Raw genomic sequence first — 23,113 nt, 5'->3', positions numbered from 1 at the left:
TTCTGAGAATGCAAAAGCATTCACGTATTGTTCATAAAGATTTCCAGGTTTTTGAATAAGGTAGTTTTTAGAATATATTAATTCTTTAAAATACGTTTGCTTCATACCGCCTACGAAAAATTACATTTTTGATTTTTTGGATGTAAATTTTTTAAGATAAAACCTCTTAATATATACGCCGAAGCATATGAAGCAGATGAAATTGTATCACCAATCTATCGTATTGTCATCTTTCCTAAAATGGAAATAAAGATCTTGTGTAACATCATCCTGCGCCCTCCCCCTCCCCTAATTAGTTCCCACATAATCATACCAAAACTATATATTACTGAAGCTTTAGTATATTTTCATCCTCTAAGGACCGCCATAAATCTCATTATTATCATCTAATGATTCAATTGCTGCTGTTATTGATGGATAGAAATTATAGATAAAAATTATGGATTAAAATATTTCCACTATGATAATCTTTGTGAATAATATTTGCATCATGTATGTTTTTAAGTCCAAAGATGTTATATCTTGCAAAATTGTAAAATTTTTGGTAAGAGGATTTTAAGTAATACCACAATAAGTGTTGATATTAATTAAAATGGAATATTGCCTACGATATGTTGATATCTGATATATCGCATCCTATATTAATTATGAATTATGTCGATCATTTTGATCACATGACTTCGTTAAGAATTTTCCATTATTAAAAAAATCCTGGCGTGAGACCGGCATATATTAGTATGTTGCAATTATTAATAGTATATCCGTGTAATACAACTATAAATAATATTGATAATCAAAAAATTTTTTCATATTGAACCTTTACTTTCTTTTTCAATTTCAAATTATGGATAACAATTTTATTAATGAATATAAATAAAGTTTCCATTTATTGGTTGTAGAGGACAAAGATTGGATAAAGAAAGATTTAATGCCATTAAAATTCATAAAACATACAATATATATACCCAATAGAGGGCGTGACAAAGGACCCATAACTCGCAATGTTCAGTCTAACAAATGTAAAGGTAATTAAAAATTATGACTTTATTTAATTATGATTTATTTTATTAATTTTTTTTATAAATTAGCTAATACACAGGTTAAAAATCGAACGTTACAAAATCAACTGTGAAATGTAGACGCGTAAATTCTAACAAGAAAACTAAAACAACTGTCACAATTTCTGATTCCGATGATAATTGTGATGATAATAATAATAAAGAAAATTTAAACTTAAATTTCAATGAGCTTAAATATCGAGAGGGAACTAGCTTTAAAAGAACGTGAAATTTTATTAAGAGAACATGAAGCAAAAGTTTGTGTAATGGAACTGTCCAACCTTGAGAAGGAGCAGGAGTTAAAGTTACATTAGAAGTTTAGAATAGTTTCATTGAAATTAGAATAGCTTTATCAATAGTAAATTATAAAAGTAAAAATTTGCATTAATTAAATAAAAATGAAATCTGCATTTTATACTAATTACTCTTTAAATTAATTAATATAATACATGTTTTAAATGTAAATTTCATTCATTATACTCAACATCAGTTATTACGTCATACAATACTCAATAGACAACCCATACTATATTACTATTCGTCTTACCTCATGAGACCTTATGCACTTACTATGTATTGTAAGAAACCTTATATAACTATGCATATTTTTGACTGCTCTACAAGTTTTCTTAATATATCAAAAAGGATTTAGAATGTCATTTTTGACTTTTATATGCAACATATTATAGGGTGCGAGATAACGTAGGTGCGATAAAAAACAAAACTCATGATTAGTGCTCCTAATGGGTCGGGTTAGGTCGGGTTTGAGAGATATTTGAATTCGATTCAAATATTCATGTAATTTGACTTGAAAATTCGGATTGATCAACTGTGTAATCCAAACTTAATTTGACCTGACTATAGTTTAACCCGGATAACCCAGGTCAAACTCGAATTTATATTAATTTATGATCATAAAAATTAATTGTCAAATTATACAAATTAATTTATGAAAAATTTAACAATTTTTGTAATTTTTATTATAACAATGTTTATTTATTCAATTAATATAAAATTCAGTTTAATTTCTTTGATTTTTCACGCCCACCAAGATTTTAAACACATACATGCATGAATAGTTTGTGTTTTAAGGCTGCATCTTTTTGTTGCCAGTAGATCAGCTCCACCAGAAAAAATTCATTCTACTGGAACACTCGTAGCTTTAATGAAATTAGATTATTAGTTAAATGATAAATAATATTATCAATAATTGCATACAATAAGCTTATTTACCTGTAATAGCCAGATAATCCCTTCCCATTTTGGCTAAGTTTGGAAATGTCGCTTTATGTGTCTAATAATAATACTATACACGTTAATTGAACTAATAATTTAAAAAATTATACAATTTATTATTAAATACACACCTTCCACCAAAGAAGAATATCTTCTTTTCGTAATGTTCGAGGAGTTTTTAGATATAATTCCACTTCATTTTCCTGATTTTTTTTTTGCTTACCAAAAAGTTGATCAAGAAATTCATCATTTTCATCATCATTAATATCTTCTAAGTGCCCATCAGTGGCGGAAGGTGCATAATTTGCATTGTATATGCTAAGAACAGTTTCTTTAGCATAACGTATAAAACTATGCTTCCATTTATTGTCTTCATAGTAATTTAGCTTCAACCGTGGATCAAGTACTATAAAATTTAATTATTGACATTATAAATTTATAATACAATTCAGTTAAAAAATGAATCATAATTTTAATGCCTAACTCACCAGTAGCAACAGTATACATATTTGTATCATCTGTTTTAGTATAATATGTATCTAATTTATTGATGCCTACTTTAACAGCATTTGCTATATCACTATAATTTGACTTATCACAATAACTTTCAAGTTTATCAATTAAAAAATTGTATATTGGTATAGTAGTAGAAAGTATGGGATACTTTGCAGAAGAAACTACCTTGGTGGCTCGTATAAATACCTATAATAAAGTTCTGAATGTTAACTTTCAAATAATTTTAGTAAATTACTAGGAAATTATTATTTCTTACTTTTAAAACAGACATGATTTCTTTAATTGTATTCCATTCATTTTCATTGAGTTCAAAAATTCGAAGATCTTTATCTGAACTTGCAGTTGCATCCAGTGCCTGTATAAATAGCATTATAATAAATATTAAAATATAATAAAACAAAAATAATTAATATTAATAATATTTGTATATACTAACTTCACGCATTTCTAATGCTCGTTCTAGCATATCATGTGTAGAATTCCACCAGGTTCTTATATCAAGAATAAGGTTGAGCCCCTTAAGATCAGCCGCTTCAGCTTGTCGCGCAAATCTTTCCTTATACTGTGGTGATGACCGAATTTTAACAATAAGCTTACGAAGCTAAATGTTGAATAATAGAATAAAAATCAATATATAATACAATTCATTATAAACCACCTATTTTAAATAATAAATTTACCTTTGGAATTATTTCCCCAGCAGGTATAGTTTCATCTATATTATCCAATATAAAATCTTCAGTCTGGGCTTCACCTGCTTTGATTTGTTTTAAAATATCTTGTACAACTATATTCATAATATGAGCAATACAACTAAAGCTCTGAACGGTTCCGGTTTGAACCGAGAACCGATCCGGAACCGGCAAAAAATTCGGTTCGGTTCTCGGTTCGGTTTTGGACTTAGAACCGTCCAGTTCGGTTCGGTTCTATCTGAAATTAAGAAAAAATGCGAAAAAACGAATATACGACTATCCAGTGATCGTACAAGGACGAGCCATAGCTCGTTGGAATCCTCTCATCGAGACGCGTCGAATGGTGGTAAAATCAAGTCTCTAGCATCGATAGATCACGAGATAGAACATGGTGAGTGTTTCTTAAAAAATTTGCATTAGAAAACGATCCGTTGATGCTAGAGACATGAATTTACCACCATTCGACGCATCTCGACGATACGAATCTAATGAGCTATAATTCGTCCTTTTACAATCACTGGATGGTCGTGTATTCGTTTTTTCGCATTTTTTTTTAAATTTTCAAACATCAAAAATTAAAATTCCGATACAAGCGATTAAACGCCATCTATTGATCACACAAAGACGAATTATAGCTCATTAGGTTCGTCTCACTGAGACGAGTCGAATGGTGGTAAATTCATGTCTCTAGCATCAATGGATCATTTTCTAATACAAATTTTTTAAGAAACACTCACCATGTTCTATCTCGTGATCTATCGATGCTAGAGACTTGATTTTACCACCATTCGACGCGTCTCGATGAGAGGATTCCAACGAGCTATGGCTCGTCCTTGTACGATTACTGGATGGTCGTGTATTCATTTTTTCGCATTTTTCTTAATTTCGGATAGAACCGAACTGAACCGGACAGTTTCGGTTCGGTTCCATTTTGGTTTTCGGTTCTACCCGAACCGCAAAAAAACCGAACCGAACTGACCCGTTCAGAGCTTTAAATACAACGACAATGGGAATCAATAGCATCAAAAGAAATACTTTCATTTTGACAAACATTTTCCAAATGTTTCATAAAAGTATCATTATTTGAAGCATTGTCGCTTGTAATCACAAAAACCTGAAAATAGTAAACAATTTTATTAATATCATGCTCATTTTAAGCAAAAAAAATCATATTAGGATAATAGGAAATTTACCTTTTTTAAAACTCCAAATTCTTGGCAGCTTTTTACGAAAGCATTACAAAGGTTTTCACCAGAATGAGGACCAGAAAGATCTATAAAATCAAGTAAACTGTCTTGAAGTACCCAATCTTTTGTAATCCAATGCATTGTAATGGCTAAAAATCCATAACCATTTGTGGATGTCCATGTATCTAGAGCAAATGAAATTTTCCCTGGAATACTCTATTAAAATTCATTGCAAATATATATATAAGTTTTAAGAACAAAAATTATTTTCGTGCATATTTAAAAACTTACTTGAAACAAACTTTTTCTTATTTCTTGCTCTTTAACAAAATTTTCCATAATATCCTTTTTTATTGTGTCTGCTTTTGGAACCACTGCATTTGGATTTAATACTTTCACCATGTGCCAAAATTGCTGATTTTCAGGTGTTGTGAATGGCTGATCGTCAGCAACTATCCATTTAGTAATAGAAGTACGAAATTCTGCTTGTGTAAACTACACTTGAGAATAATTAATAGAAGTAAAAATAATTAATAAATATTATAAATATTATAAATATTGAAGCTTACTAGCTTTTCAAATAAAAATTTAATTGATAAATTCTACTCACTTTAGATGGAATTTCTGCTTGACCCACAAATTCATCTAATGTACTTTGGCCTTCTGCTATTAAGATTTTTGCTTTTTTTAATTTTGGATCTTTATCTGGATGGTATTTCTCCAAATGACGCCAAAGATTGGATGTATTGGAGTCACCAATTTTTCGTAGCCAAGTCTTATTAACTCTAATTTAAATATACATTTAATATTATTTCATAATTCTTTTTAAAACTCTAAGTACTATACTTTAAACATTTTACTTACGGACAGTTAAGACACCTGACTACACGGTGTGTATTTGCGTCTTTATTTTTTGGTGGGAGTTCTTTCTCCTCAAAGAGATTTTTAATAAAAAGCTCACTACGTAAAGCTTTTCATTTTCCAAGTTGAGTTATTGGTTCAGCAATATCAATAGTCTCAGACATTATTTCTTATTTATTGATAAAGTTCTTTACAAACAATAGCAATAAAAAAAAACTCTCACATTTCATGGCTTAGTGATGGAAAAAAACGCGTCATCCAAGTTACCCAGGTTGATCTGGGTCAAAGTAACAGTACGACCCTAACCTGATGGGTCAGGTCATGCGGGTTACAAGTCATCAAAATGATTAATCCCGATTTGATTCAAAATTCGAGTCGGGTTGATCACCCGGGTCTGATCCGACCCGTACGGAGCACTACTCATGATATATAAATATTAATATAAAAAAAATAAAAATTAAAATGTATTGAATATTTATAATAATACATTACAAAGTAAAAGAGTATTAACTTATTACTACATTTGTTTACGTATAAATTTAGTAATCATTTCTTATAATACTCATAATACTATTTGGTTAGCAGGCCAAAATTTGTAGCTATAAGATTAACAGGGTCATTTTCTACGTGATTAATACACGTCCATATGACCCACAAAACGTATAAATCTTATAAATCATATATAATTCTCAAACTTCCTTAGTTTGCTCTTGTTAAAAATTTTTCTTCTCTCTCTTATGAAAACTCTCTTCTATGAAACCTGTATATTTGTTTAAAAAGAAAATATCATTCAAAGCTAAGTATTTTTTTAATTTTTAAATTATATTGTTATAGAAAAAGTTTTTATTTATTTTATTTGGAGATAAGGATCGTATTCCTGAAAATTACTCGAAAGAGTATCAATAAAGTTTACGCGAATACATCTCCGAGCCCAGTAGTTAGAAATGTATTATAGTTATTTTAACAGTATTTCTTGTTTACTTCAAGCCTTTTTTGTTGAACTCGATATAAGGTCTATTGATTATTCTGAATGTTATGTAATCATACGCTGAACGAGCCATCCAAGCGATTCAACCTTTCCTTATAACAGCCTTCAAAAAAACTTGTTTATGGCAAGCAAATCTGGTGTAAAAAGTAGTTTTGATAAAAATATTTTAAGATATTTTATTTGTATGTTAGAAGTATACTTACTCTTTTATTTAATTTACTGTATACAACTACAATTCCAATTGGAGTTGGACCTGGGAAACTAAGCTTAATACTTAACTGTTAATTAATGTAAAATAAAAATGGAAATAAAAATAAAATTAACATTATTAAATTAAAAATAAAGATTTCCGTTCTCAATGATAAAATCTTTTTCATCAGCCCGATTTTATCACAATTTTGGCTAATTTTTTGCGACTTTTTGGGTGGTTGCGATTTTTGATAAAATTTCATGATTTTTCACGATCTTTAAATTTGATTGGATGGCTGGATAACCATGTGATTATGATTTTGCTGAAATTCTGGCTGGCTAAAATTATGGCTTTTAGAAATTAGGCCAAAATTACGTTAATTTTGAATTTGCGAAAAAATTGTGAAAATCACGCATGATTTTAGAGTCATTATGACAACCCATCCTGAACACCCTATGACTGTTAAGAGATCATTGCATATTATGTATGATATATTTATTAATTTATTTATTAAATACTTTGTTAAAAAGACACATATAAAGTATTGAGCAGCTCTCTAGACTCATATGCCTATATTGCCTATATTAACTATAAAGTTTCAAATATCTGTATCCCTAGGAAACTTTGATTGTGTTAGTCATTATACATCTAATAATAAAAATAAATTTATTTTATAAGACGTGTGAAAAATTAGAAAATTAGTGAAACATTTTTATTTTTTTACATACCATGTATTACGAAAAAGACCCCGTTTTTACCGTATTAAAAAAAAAGAGAAATATTCATACTTTTTTTTTGGTTTCAATGCAAAAAAAAGAGTTCTTTCATATTTATTAGAATGATCGACTTGACGGGGATGTGTACATTGTATTTCGTTATTGAATCAGAAAGTACTTGAGGGATAATGTATTCGTGTAGGAAATGATATGACCAAATATAATTTTAACTGTACAAAATATTTTTTGATTTAATGTTTTAATTTTACATTTTATTAAGTTGATTTGATTTTGAGTTATATTCATAACATAGTAGAAATTATTTATAATTTGGACTATGCAATTTTTAAATTTATTTATATAAAAACTCGAGTGATTTTATACCAAGTATACTCATCAAATTATTTTTGTATACATTCATTTAGAATCTTGAACAAAGCAAATTTTCTCTAGCAAATTTATAATATACTGTACATCTTTTACTAAAAATGCTGAAAGTGTGTGCTTTCGGAAGCAATAGATAAAATTAAAAATATAATAAAATTATTGACTTATCAATCATATGACTCAGGATCCAGAAAAATACTTTAAAGAGCACCAATGTATGAGTATGTAACAATTAATTAACAAAAGGAAATTCATAAATAGATCTATCAAGAAAACGAATAGGAATTAAGGAATTTAACGTCACCCTTATTAGGGACCGCCAATTAGATACTAACTACTCCATTTAACATACTTTCCTCCAACCTCCAATAAAGTATGCGTATGAGATCCTTATCATGGTTCTGCCATGTAAGAGAAGATTTTGCGGTATAATTTAACCATTAAATTATAATGTATATTATCAGTTAGGAACAGGCCTTTTACATCATACTAAGAACGAGTTTACTTAAAGCAAGAGCTTATACTAACCGCACTAAAGTGTGTGAGTAAATAAAAAAAAAATAAATAAAAAATAAAATAATTTTTAAAAAAGAAACTTTTTGAAAAATATCCCCCGCGTAGTGTTTGAAATGCCAAAAATGGTAAGAAAACTATGAAAAAGATAGGTTACTATGGGTTCTATGGGTTACTATACTGGAAATAAGGATGGAATTTTTTTTAAAAAATTTTTCGGATGGAGAGGTATTTTATATAAATTTGTTATATAAAAATTGACATACAAAAGTTTTTTTTTTCTATAGTCAGCGTCATGATTAATAGATTTTAGCAAAATAAAAATTTTTAGAGATGACTCAATGACTCATTATCAATCATGTGATCATGTTGAGATTGTAAGAAACAAAATGAGATTTGAAACATGTGCATAACCAAGGATCATCTTTGCTAAATTTGTATGGCATAAAATTGATGACTTTTATAACGATTTGTATATTATAAATATTATATCATTATACTCCCGAGTACACGGTATGGTTTATATTTTATTTTAACCTTTGCAGCAAAATTGCTAAGTGTCCCATTAATGGCGGCTCCGCAGCTCCTAATTGCCAGTTTATTTGATTAATTAATTAGTATATATTTTTTTTATGGACAGATGTTAGTGATAGTGTACTTTGAATTAAAAATTTGTAAAACAATATTATTTTCTTTATTAAAATTTTCTGATAATAATTACCTTTTTTGTGTCGCGGTCAGTGATATCACGGGATAGAATATTACAAAAGCTACTTTTGCTCGATGATAATAATATCGTGATACAAATCGTTAAAACTACCTTAGAAAATGACCATTCTGATATGGTACCTGGAAATAAAATTGTTCTTTATTGTTCTTAATTCATTGTGAATAATAAAATAAGTAATGACAATGTTTTTTTTTAAAAAAAAAATAAAATAAAAAGTTGAAGTTATTTAATAATATAGTTTAACCGAGTAACATTAAAGTAAAATAATATAATCTAATCTACTATCAGTTAACCGTAATTCCTCTCATCCTTTACTTTAAGCTTTTAAAAAATTTTTCATAATTTAAAAAATTATTTAAAGACCAAAAAGTCTCAATAATAATTGCAAAAAACGGTACGTAACTTCCAAATATCTAATCCTAATACTGATATTTGAAAGTAATAAACTCTTTAAACACAATTTCTTAATGTAATCATCTTCATTCAAATTCTTTTTTTTAATACTGAAGAATACAAACAGTATACAAACACATTTGACTAAATCAGCTAGCTGCTCCATATTTTTTTTTTCTTGTAAAAAAAGAATTAAAATAATTCGTATTTTGCTCAGTTTAAAGTTACACCAGTTGATTCCAATTTTTCAGTGTTATAATGTTTTCCCAGTATGTAATAATTCGTAAACGCTTCCGGCTCTCAAATGAATTATATCTTAATACGGCAAATTGAGATTTAAATGACGTTACATGGATATTTGGATTCTTACTATCATCTATTGAAAAGAAATAGAAAATGATTCTCAAATTCTTTTTTAATATTGGTCCCGTCAACAATATCAATAATTTTATTTTAGTAATTTCAACATTGGGACTTGGGATTATAATAATTTTACACATTTTGGACGTTAATAAGAATAGAAATATAAAAATGACATAAATATATGTTTATGCGATGTAAGGAATTTTAAATATTTGCTGCTTACGTTAGTGAGGGAAATAATTTAATAAAACAACCCTTTTATTGTTTGATAGAAAAAATTGTTTCAAAAAATCAATTTTTATTAAATATAGTAATACATATAATAATTCCAATATCAATATCATATGATTATTTTTAATCAATGATATAAATAAATAATTAATTAATTATAAAACTGAACGTACCAAGAAATATCAAATAAAATATTTAGACACAAAATAAATTCAATTTTGAGTATATATTTAAATAGTGTAATAGCTTCTTGTTGGACATGTTTCTTATATTGTCAATATTATTTCTAAAATAAAAAAAATAAGTAAGCAAGGTAAATACACAATTTATAGCGGGCACTTTCCCTAAAGAGGAGCAGCCAGTCTCAATTCTACCGCTCTTGGTGGAGACTGGATTTTTCACGTAATATTTAGGCGTGGAATTTAAGAGTAAAAAGATGTCATAAATCAAAGAAGCCAATGCTATTTAAGAGCTAGCGAGAGAGCCCACTTCAAATAATTTAAGATACATCTTTTCATTTTCAGTTCCACCAAAAAGGAAAATGGACTTTTAAAATTCTCACCTTTGATTACCAATCATACATCTAGTTATTTGTCTTTTTGTGAAAGGTAAGGTTATTTGTTCATAAAAAATTGTTTAAGTTTCATATTGTAAAAAATAAATAAATAAAATTCTACTTGTGTACTTGTGTAGAAAATTAATTATGATGTGAAAAAAAATTTACTTGGATGAAGGTAAAGTAAGGGTATTTATATAGTTTTTTTTTTGAGGTGTATTTAATGATGATTAACTAATTATACCTGATGCGTCGTGACGCGCCAACGCGGCTGCAAGAAATTGATTAAATTGATTAGTCATGACTCAATATTATAACATACCACAACTCCATCTATATGACCAATATGAGTAAAGAAAGTCTATTTTTCGCAAAAGTGACTATGTCGTGATGTCAGAAGGTCGAAAAAAAAATTGAACAAATATTGAGTATTTACTTGATAAAGCACAGAGGCAAAGAAACCAGTATTTATTCAAATAAAAAATATAGTAGTTTATTATTAAATTACTAAAATGTTGTAAATATTTATTAGTAAAACCAAGAAATTATCAAAAATATTACCATCATTCAAATGAATCGTTAAGGTTAGTAACTATAACACCATCTCTTACTTCATTAAATTTTAAAATAGTGTATTATTCGAAATCATATTATACATCTTTCAAATTAACTTAATTGTTCAATGTTAAAATATATGAAATTTACTACAGTATAACTATTGTATATATAGATCTTATATATAAATCTTTTTTATTAAATAAAAAGAAACATCATAAAAAATTCACCTAAGAGATTATATAGAAATTAATTTTAAAAAAAAGAATTCTAGATCAACTAAGAAATTCTCAAGTCTTAATAATAAACTATTATATAAAGGGTTAAAATATGACTTTATGTTAAGAAATTCTGAATCTTTTATGTAACCGGTTTCTCTTATTTGATGAAAATGTTCCTTTCATCGTTATCGAGAAATGAGGTTTGATTTTTTTTTTAGTTAAGAATTATTATTTTTTTTTCTAATATTTTATTTCCGATTTCAACTAATTTAATTCATACTTTGGAAAAAGAATGAATGCAAATTTCGTGTTTCGAAATATTTATTAGTTTACCTCTAAATGGTAACTATATTTTCAGAATTTTACTATTAACCAAATTAAAAGTCATCATCATATTGAAGTCGTACAAACTACATTGAAAATCGATTTGTAAAGAGACGATTTTTTTTTCTGAGAGTTAATAAATACTACGTCTTTAAATATTTATATCCTTGAACTTTGGCAAGGTCAATTAAAAAAATATTTTTTTGTAGAAATTAACTTAATTTTCTATTTTATATTAATTAAATGAAATTCAAGATCTTTTTAATTTTCCAGACACGTATCTAAAACGAAATTTATCTTTTGATCTAACGGCTTGATTTTATCTTAAAAATCTATTTTATGGTTCGAGAATTTGGTAACTAAATTCCAATGAATTAAAGGCGATTAATTATTGAAGATCGAATGAAATAATATCAAAGATGGAATAATATCACACATACTATTCCTTAATTGTGAAAATTTTGGTATAGGTGTATGTGCAGGAATTAGTTAAATTACAGTATTTTAAAAATAATGGGCAACAAATAATAATAATTAATATTAAATAGACAATAGACTAAAATTACAGTCTAATATCGACATCGATAAATTTTTAATAAAAAGCCATTGGAAATTTCCAAAAAAGATATTTGTGTTAGTGTTACTGACGTTCGGTAGGTAGTAACAGAAAGAAATATAAGGATCAGTTAATAAAGAGCAGGGTAATATAACGATATATGACTAACGATAAGGTCAAAGTATATGCGGGTAAACCGTAAACGATAATAAATGATTGTAGACGATAATAAGTGAGGATGGTTGTGTGTATAAAAACGATTAGTTATACGGTGTATATGAATAATTAACAATGTACAACTAAAAATTAACAAATGGTAATAAATGACAATGATAGTGAACAATAATAAACGATAATAAACAAAAATAAACAGTGTGTCAAAAAATGATAAAACGTATATGAGCTATGCGGAAACAGATTGGCAGGTTTTTTATTAACAATTAAACAAAATACGATATTACTGCCTCTCTCAGCGCTCTGTAATATCCGTATATCTATCGGTTGAAAATACAACCTAAACTAATTTATGTTTAACTCTAACTGAACTATTAACTGCACCTCCAACAACGGTCCTTTTTATAACGTTAAGATTTTGGTGCAAATCTGTCTTTTCGACCACCCGGCCATTATCGCCACCCGGCCAATTGTGGCGATCTGGCACATTTGTCTATAAAGCCACTTGTATTCAGCCACCTTCCCACCAGGACCTGGAAAACTATATATAAAGGTTACCGCCAAAAAATCAAAAAAAAATAGGAGTGCGAACCATAATATGATTGGTTGTTTTGCTGTTTACTCACATGTTTCTATTTCAAATATAGTAATAGGGCCAAGAAAGGAAAGATTTTCACAAAAAAATTCTTATTGTTGCGAACCAACACGTGACTTTTACTAATTAATTTGGCGGTGACCTTTTTGAAAATTAATTATAGCCTCGAATCATGTTTGGCGGTAACCCCTATTAGAAGTTTTCCAGGTCCTTTCTCACCGCTAAGCTTCCGGATCACTAAATACCTAAAATAACTAAAAATAACTATACTAAAAATTAACAAATAAAAATAAGAGATAAAAATAGATGAAAATAAAAAAAATAAATATATATCTATAAAAAAATTATCCCGTGACATTAGTATATCAAATTTTCATTAAACTTTTACCGTAACAATCGCTTTTTTTTAATAAAGATAAATTCTTTAGTTTTTATTTATTGTAAATACAGTTTTTATAAATATAAATGTAAAATAAAAACTAATAATAATTAAAAATGTGAAAGTAATTAGTAATCCAAAATATCATCAATAACTAAATGTCAAACCCGATTTCTTTAGTAGTATAATCTATACATATTTAAATAAAAATTAGCAATTTAATTACTAGTACCGTAATTGTTATTGACCGTAATACTATTACTTACCACTGTTGTTAAATTTGCTATTATTAATATTATTATCAATGTCAAATTCAAGTTCTTTTGACAAATAATCTAAAGGAGATAAAATTTGGTTAAATTACGATATTAAAACAAATAAAACTGCGCACAAATAAATTTACCATCGTTTTTGTTTAATTTAATTTTTTTAATGGTTTTATCTAAAATAATTTTTAATAATGAAAAAAAAATAATTATGATCAATTAACTTATTAATAGTTTAATCATTTTTTTTACCAATATTTCCAGTGTCTTCATTCGAATTATTATCATTAATCATTCTTTTACCCTCTTAAAAGAGTTTTGTAAGATTATTAGTATTTAATATTAACAATAAGAAATATTAAATTTAAATAAAAGATACCATTAAAAGGTTTATATCCTAAAAATAAAATAAACATATTACTTTACATTTTTTTTTAAATGATGCAATTAGTAAACTAATTCTTACTTTGAATCTTTAAACTCCTGGTTGATTCTGCAGATTTTATCATTGCACTTAATGGCCTGCTTTTATAGACGGCGTTTGGATTATTTGTTATAGGTCCGATATCTGGTGACTTTATAATTTTAGTTGGGTTTTCAAATTCTGGACCACAATCTAATTTACCATCTTTGACAAAAATCTTAGAGAGATCATTGGCTGTTGGTCTTTTATTTGGATCAGAGTGCCAACATTCTTTCATCAATTCAACATAACCTTTAGGTGCATTTGTAACTACTGGAGGACGAATTCCGTCACATATTTCGATAATAAGTTCTGCATCATGATTTTTATCCCAAAAAGGTCTTCTACCTGTCATTAATTCCCACATAATCATACCAAAACTATATATATCTGAAGCTTTAGTATATTTTTGTCCTTGAAGAACCTCTGGAGCAACATAAGGAATAATTCCATATATCTCATTTTCATCATCCAATGATTCAATTGCTGATTTACTTAATCCTAAATCACCTGTTGTAGCTGAATAAGAATATACAACAAAAATATTTCCACTATGATAATCTTTGTGGATTATATTTGCATCATGTATGTTTTTAAGTCCTGATGCAATATTATGCAAAATACTTAGCTTATTATACCAAATATAATTAAAAAAATCATTAGCTATATAATGTGCTAGATCTCCCATATCATAATATTTTGTAATTATCATAAAATTTTTGGTAATAGGATTTTGGGTAATCCCATAACATATGTTGATATTATTATAGTCACTAATATTCACATAATAATTTTTTCTACTTTTGCGATCCTCTTTAGCATCTTCTTTATCAGGTTTCCATTTTGAGACGAAATTGTAATATATCTTGAGCTAAAAAATAATAAATTCAATAATCTATTTATTGCATCAAAATATTAGTAATATAGAATACTGTACCTCATTTAGCTTCCTAGAATTTATGTTCTCAGAACTATCAAGTTCCTTAAGTGCAACTGTCATTTCACCATAACGATTATACTTTTGTTTTTTTTCATTCCAATCGACTATTGGACCATCAATCCAAGTAGCCTTATAAATTTTGCTAAATCCTCCTTCGGCAATAAATTTTATATCCTTAAATTTTTCATAAGGAACAAATTCCATTCCCCCCTCTTTTTTACAGTAATTAGTTAACGTGAACTTTATAAAATCATCAATAACTTTATTTCCACTTAACGGAATCTTTTTTGCTTTATAACATTGGACGCAAATCTGATCGATTTCATTGAAAACTTTTCTTCTTCGTTTGCATCCATTACATTTCTTATATATTGATTTAAGTGTACTAGTTTGTGTCTGATGATTTAAGGGTACATCGCTCGATATTAAAAAGTCAGTTTTTAATTTATAGTTAGTTTGTTGGTCCATAATTTTTCCGTTTTAAAATTAATTTAGAGAATCCAAAATAAATATCCTATGTTTATATATACTTTTTTTTCTATATAATAATAAACTTTAAAAAATTCTTTATTCGAATATTAAAAATTCCGATTAAAATGAATATATCTTTTTTAGAAATAATCAAAGTTGATATATCTTTTTCTGGTATGTTTTGAATAAGAACTCCGAATCGTATTCCATTGAACCATTCGATGCATATTGAAATTACACAAAAACTTTTTCTAGTATGTTTTGCCGAATATCATGTTTCAGGAACTCCGAAAACGTATTCCATCGAATCATTCGATGCATTGACATGCAGCGTATAAACAATGTCACGTGTCATTCGTGACACGATGAAATTTTGGTTGACAAATAAAATTAAGCAAATTTTGTCTAAAAAATTTCGAGAAAATTAACAAGGTGATATAAATTTTATAAATTATTCAAAGATCATCTCTGCTCTAGAAAAAATATTGTCCAAATACTGTTCGGTTTTTTGTTCGGAAAATCGACCCTGTTCCGGACATTTACTTGACATTCATCATGATATTGTACATTTTTTATGTGGTTAAAAATTCTCAATCTCCGCATCTTGTATTAAATTGTAACAAATATTGTATAATAGCGTACGAGTGTCCAGAAATTGACCCCATTCCGAATATTTATCGGACAAACATTTTTTATAGGGGTGCGGAAATAATCTGTTCACTCGACTATGAAAAAAACTGGATAAACACACTCCAAGCCGGAAATAATCCTAACAATGATAGTAAAATATCTTTCGTCCACTAATCTGACAATCGACACACGATTATACAGTACAGTCAAACCTTTATATAACGATATGTCGGGACATATATGAAATTTTTAGAAAATATCGTTATATCAAAGTTATACCGATATTTATATGTCCTCACATATAGTGGGAAAATAAAATTTTATCGGTATATCAAGTTTTTAATAGTATATCGGTATATCGAATATCGGTATATCGAGGTTAGACTGTATATACGTATATGATTTACGAAAAAAAAACAATACTGAGGGTTCTGATATGGAAGTTTCGTCAGCTTGAATTATTGAAGTCAAATGACAAAAAGGAATTAAAAATTGGAAAATTCTGTAAGAGGTATAATTGCACCCAAATTCAATTAAATTTTAATAGGGGTTTAATTGATATCGAAGGAATGATACGTGATATTTTATGGAGAGGAACTGGATGAATATGAAGAGGCCTAATAATTAAGTGTTGGTCTGCTGAAACTGAAGCTGTACAGTATTAAACTGTGTATAATATTATTACTGAACTTGAATGAAAATAAACTTTAAAATCCCACATTTTACTCTTGTTATTTGATAAGTTAGCATATGTATTTTCTTAATTACACAATTATTGACGTAGTATTCTATTTTGAGACTAGAATTATATATTTTGGCTTATTGATTTAATTAAGAATTCATTATTATAATTTTATTATTATTACTGTTCATAAAAATTTATCTAAAAAAAAAATTAATTACATACAGACAGATACATAATTGATTACCCAATAGAATTTCCATTTTGGCCAGCAGAATTAGCATATAACGTACTTTAATGCCGGCCGGAATTAAGGTTTTAAAAGCAATTAAAGGTCCAACTCACGAATCAAAAGACTGAATTTTATTGAAAAAAATTATTGCTGAATTATTAAAAAAAATATGATTATTAATATATACAACTTTGGAGAACAAATTTTTTTAAATTTTTTTATTGCTCGTAATAAAATTTGATAAATTATAAATTATAAAATAAATACTAAAATTAAGTATTATATTATTATTATTAATAATAAGGATTAAAAAATTTTTTCAATTATTGGCCAAAACATTTTTAAAAATACATCTTTCAATAATTCATGTTGACGTGTTCTATTACAATTTACAAATAGAAAATAATAAAGGTTTACCTAATCTTTTTTCACAACCATTCAAGAATAAATTCAATGCTTCAGTATGATTACAAGACCAATTTTCGGATAACCACTTCATTTTCAAATTTTTTGGTATATTCTTGCTAATTGCTTTCATTACGTTACTTATGTCATAACATAGTGAACCATTACCATTATTATATATATAAATATTCCAACTTTGAACATTTTTGAAAGAATAAAGGTAAAAAATAATAATACCTACAGATGCAAGGTATTCTGTAAGATTAGGACAATACATGATTATTATGGAGATTAATAATGAGAAATTATTTGTATTTGTGTATCTTATGGCGTTATCCAATATAAATATATATACTTGTTAAACTTCCACCCGTATTCTTAATCAAGGTTGATATCTGATAAAGATAAGGAAAATCTAATTGAAGTTGAAGTTCATAATTTTCGAAACTTAGAATTAACAAAATTTCCATAAGATCTTTGCCAAAAGGTTCCACGTGAGCTATTATTAGTTTTTCTAAATTATTGCAGTTTGATACAAACACATTCGACTAAATCAGCTAGCTGCTCCATATATTTTTACTTGTAAAAAAAGAATTTATTTTGCTCAATTTAAACTAAATTTAGTTACACCAGTTGATTCCAATTTTTCAGTGTTATAATATGAATATAGGTTTTCCAGTATATAATAATTCATAAACGTCAAATGAATTATATATTAATACGGCAAATTGAGATTTTAATGACGTTAAATGGATATTTGAATTCCTACTATCGTCTATTGAAAAGGAATAGAAAATGATTCTCAATTCTTTTTTAATATTGGTCCAAATTACTCCTGTCAATAATATCAATAATGTTATGAAAACGAATGAATCTAAATTTCGTGTTTCGAAATATTTAGTTTACCTCTAAATGGTAACTTCATATTTTCAGAATTTCACTATGACCAAATTAAAAATCATTCCATATATATTGAAATCGTACAAACTATAACATTGAAAATCGAATTGCAAAGAGTTGCTTAGTATTTTAGTTAATAAATGACTATGTACTATTTAAATATTTGTATCTTTGAACTTCGGCAAGCTTAGTAAAAAAATATTTTTTTTATCGAAATAAAACTTAATTTCTATTTTATATTAATTAAATGAAAGTTTAAAATCTTTTTAATTTTCCAGACACGTATCTAAAACGAAATTTATCTTTTGATCTAACGGCTTGCCCTGTAAAAAAAGTCAATCCGTTTTTTATATTCCATCTTTTTTCCGTAAAAGACTCATATTTCCGGAATAACCTTATATCACGGAATTTATCGAAATATTTACATTTTCCGTGAATGGATCCGTGAAAGGCTCATTTTACGGAGTTTTTACAGAAATAACGGATAAATTTTTTTATAGAGTTGATTTAACTTAATAATCTAGTATTTCATTGGTTCGAGAATTTGGTAAAGAATAACGTTTAAATTCGAATGAAATAATATCAAAGATGAATTAATGGAGTCTGTATGAATAATATCACACATACTTTAATTGTGAATATTTTGGCGTAGGTGTCGGTAGAAATGGTATGTATGGTTAAATTACAGTATTTCAAAAATAATGCCAACAAAAAATAATAATTAATATTAAATAGACAAAATCACAGTCTAACCTCGTTATCGATAAATTTTTAGTAAAAAGTCATTGGAAATTTCCAAAAGATATTTGAGTTAATATATCAAATTTCAATTGATAAGAATTAAACGATTACCGTAATAGTCGTGATTAATTACCCAAATCGCTTTTTTTATAATAAAGGCAAATTTTTTAGTCTATTTATTGTAAATATAACCTTTATAAATAATATAAATGTAAAATAAAAACTAATAATAATTATATGTGAAAGTAATTAATCTAAAACATCATCAATAACTAAATGTCAAAACCGATTCTTTGGTAGTATAATCTACACATATTTTAAATGAAAATTAGCGATTTAATTACTAGTAATTGTTATTAATCGTAATACTATTACTTACCACTGTCGTTAAATTTATTAAATTTGCTAATATCAATATTATTATCAATGTCAAATTCAAGTTCTTTTGACAAATAATCTAAAGGAGATAAAATTTGGTTAAATTAGTACGATATTAAACAAATAAAACCACGCAAAAAATAAATTTACCATCGTTTTTGTTTAATTTAATTTTTTTAATGATTTTATCTAAAATAATTTTTAATAATAAAAAAAAAAATTATAAATAATATGATCAATTAACTTATTAATAGTTTAATAATTTTTTTTTACCACTATTTCCAGTGTCTTCAATCAAATTATCATCACGTTTTCTTTTATCCTCTTAAAAGAGATTTGTAAGATTATTAGTATTTAGATAATAACAATAAGAAATCAAACTTGATTATTAAATTTAAATAAAAGATACCATTAAAAGGTTTATATCCTAAAATAAAATAAACATGTTACTTCACATTTTTTTTAAATAGTGCAATTAGTAAATTAATTCTTACTTTGAATCTTTAAACTCCTGGTTGATTCTGCAGATTTTATCATTGCACTTAATGATCTGCTTTTATAGATGGCATTTGGATTATTTGTTATAGGTCCAATATCTGGTGACTTTATAATTTCGATTCCAAGATGTTTCCGAAAACATAATTTACCGCCATCTTCGTTAAAAATCTTAGAGAGATCATTGGCTGTTGGTCTTTTATTTGGATCAGAGTGCCAACATTCTTTCATCAATTCAACATAACCTTCAGGTGCATTTGTAACAATTGGAGGACGAACTCCATCACATATTTCGATAATAAGTTCTGTGTCATGATTTTTATCCCAAAAAGGTCTTCTACCTGTCATTAATTCCCACATAATCATACCAAAACTATATATATCTGAAGCTTTTGTATATTTTTGTCCTTGAAGAACCTATGGAGCAACATAAGGAATAATTCCATATATCTCATTTTCATCATCAGATGATTCAATTGCTGATTTACTTAATCCTAAATCACCTATTGTTGGACCTTTTTATTCTATAAGAATGTTTCCACTATGATAATCTTTGTGGATTATATTTGCATCATGGATGTTCTCAAGTCCCGATGAAATAAATAACAAATTACCTAGCTTACTATACCAAGGATAATTAAAAAAGTTATCAGCTATATAATGTGCCAGGTCTCCAGATTCATAATATTTTGTAATTATCATAAAATTTTTGGTAATAGGATTTTGGGTAATTCCATAACATATGTTGATATAATTATGATCATTAATGTTCACATAATAATATTCTTTATTAGATATGCGATGACTTTTGGAATTTTTATTAGGTTTCCATTTTGAAACGAAATCGTAATATACCTTGAGCTAACAAAAAAATAATTCAATTATTTATTGAAAAAAATTAATAATTTCGATTTATATGGAATACTGTACCTCATTTAGCTCCCTAGAATTTATGCTCTCAGAATTATTAAGTTCCTTAAGTGCAACTGTCATTTCACCATAATAATCATACTTTTGATTTTCTTCATTCCAATCAATTATTGGACCATCAATCCAAGTAGCCTTATAAATTTGGCTGAATCCTCCTTCGGCAATAAATTCTATATCCTTAAATTTTCATAAGGAACAAATTCCATTCCCCCCTCTTTTTTACAGTAATTAGTTAACGTGAACTTTATAAAATCATCAATAACTTTATTTCCACTTAACGGAATCTTTTTTGCTTTATAACATTGGTAGCAAATCTGACCAATTTTATTGAAAACTTTTCTTCTTCGTTTGCATCCATTACACTTCTTAAATATTGGTTCAAGTGTAGTTTGTGTCGGATGATTTAAATGTACATCACTCGATATTAAAAAGTCGATTTTTAATTTATAGTTAGTTTGTTGGTCCATAATTTTTCCGTTTTTAAAATCAATTTAGAGAATCCAAAATAAAAATCCTATGTTTATATATACTTTTTTTTTAAAAAAGAATTCTTTATTCGAATATAAAAAATTCCGATTAAATGAATATATCTTTTTTAGAAACAATCAAACTTGATTTTTAACATTCAACTTTTTCTAGTATGCTTTGAATACATGTTTCAGGAATTCCGAAATTGTATTCCATCGAATAATTCGATGCATACTGAAACTTTAAAAACGTATTCCATCGAACCATTCGATACATACCGAAATTACGTAAATTTACATTTTACATTGTTACATTCCACAATAAATAATGTCACGTGACATTCGTAATTTTTGGTTGACAAATTATATTAGGTTTTCTTATATTATTTATTGATAACTTATAATTTATAATAAATGTAATTTAGAAAATGTCATTTGTCTAATATACGAATGAGCAAATGTTTTGAGAAATTCTACCATACAATAAGAAATTACCATTTTTTTTTATTTTTGTTATTTAATAAGCTGAGCATATGTATTTTTTTAATTACACGATTATTGAACGTTAAAAAATATAACTTTGCTAGAAATTTTTTTCACTGTTCAAAATTATATTAAAACTCCCTTAATCTCTTTTTTTTTATAACTTTATATAATAATATGAACAAAATGAGCGAGTTGATATATTAAATTCTTATTTATCAAATCAAAGATATTTTTTTTTTTTTTCAAATAAATTCAAACTTCGAAAAGCAAACATACTAATATAGTTGAATGTTTAGATTTTTTCTTCAATTTTTACCAAAATCTTGATTTATTAATTTTTTAATTTGTTAAATGTATATTATATTTACAAGTCTATGGCTGGAAAGCTTTTTTTTTCATATTTTAACAAGTAATTTTAAATGAAAAATTGATATCACCTCATACATGAATCATAAGTTCTTTAAAATTACATTGTCTAAAAAAAAAAAAATTTAATGCAAAATCTTTCAAATTTGTTGTGATATCATTTTGCGTACTTGAGATTTGAGAGAAAAATTTATCCACATGACTCACATGAGACGATGACTCATTATAAGTTTATAAATCCGATAATATAATTGTTTATAATCAGCTAGGCACGAAAATCTGAGTACAGTTCACGAAAAAATACCGAATATGCAGTACTTTTCTAACATATATATATATATTTTCTGTTTGTTTTATTAGCAGCATCGATGAAAAAAATATATTTGCGAGAAAAAAAGTGTCGCAAATAGATAATTATTCAAATTGCGACTTTATGAAATGCCGCATAATTCACTTAATCCCACCCCTACGCATCGCTAATAATCATCTCAAATTTTTTCGCTCACGATAAACTAATTTCTTTCATTTTTCGTTACAAATTGATTGGGACCTTCATCAGAAATCAAAAAAAATCCTAAATATCCTTTAATCATCATAAATATAACATTATACTTGAACATTATTATAAACTATTAAATTCATCTTGGAACTACGAATAAATTATACGTGATTTATTTACTAAAACATTTTTTTTAAAAAAAAAAACGTATAAAAAAAATAGTGATAAAAGTACAAAGTGAATATGATGAACCCTAAATGATTAATTATACAAACCTAAATTACATTTAAATAATTATATAACAATAATCCAAATCAGCCGCATTAGCCCAATATATATAT

At 26.8% G+C, this 23,113-nt stretch overlaps 2 protein-coding genes across 2 annotated transcripts; both read right to left on the bottom strand.

Annotated features, from left to right (window-relative positions):
- Nucleotides 1–13,575: 13,575 nt before the first annotated feature.
- On the bottom strand, nucleotides 13,576–15,558 carry OCT59_009409 (uncharacterized protein; the record flags this gene model as incomplete). Its single annotated transcript, XM_025331203.2, has 7 exons — nucleotides 13,576–13,610; nucleotides 13,688–13,756; nucleotides 13,825–13,863; nucleotides 13,940–13,993; nucleotides 14,067–14,084; nucleotides 14,154–15,021; nucleotides 15,088–15,558. 7 exons carry the CDS (start codon nucleotides 15,556–15,558, stop codon nucleotides 13,576–13,578), a joined length of 1,554 nt encoding a protein of 517 aa, XP_025170835.2.
- Nucleotides 15,559–19,416: 3,858 nt separating this feature from the next.
- Nucleotides 19,417–21,421, bottom strand: OCT59_009408 (uncharacterized protein; the record flags this gene model as incomplete). The annotated part of the gene is made up of 9 exons (XM_066133531.1): nucleotides 19,417–19,457; nucleotides 19,531–19,608; nucleotides 19,680–19,718; nucleotides 19,803–19,853; nucleotides 19,939–19,956; nucleotides 20,024–20,365; nucleotides 20,639–20,885; nucleotides 20,955–21,131; nucleotides 21,218–21,421. The coding sequence occupies 9 exons, from the start codon at nucleotides 21,419–21,421 to the stop codon at nucleotides 19,417–19,419; spliced, it is 1,197 nt and encodes a 398-aa protein (XP_065999963.1).
- Nucleotides 21,422–23,113: the final 1,692 nt, after the last annotated feature.

This window comes from Rhizophagus irregularis, chromosome 17, assembly GCF_026210795.1.
Source record: "Rhizophagus irregularis chromosome 17, complete sequence".
Lineage (NCBI taxonomy): Eukaryota > Fungi > Glomeromycota > Glomeromycetes > Glomerales > Glomeraceae > Rhizophagus > Rhizophagus irregularis.
This window is presented reverse-complemented; position numbering and strand designations above follow the sequence as displayed.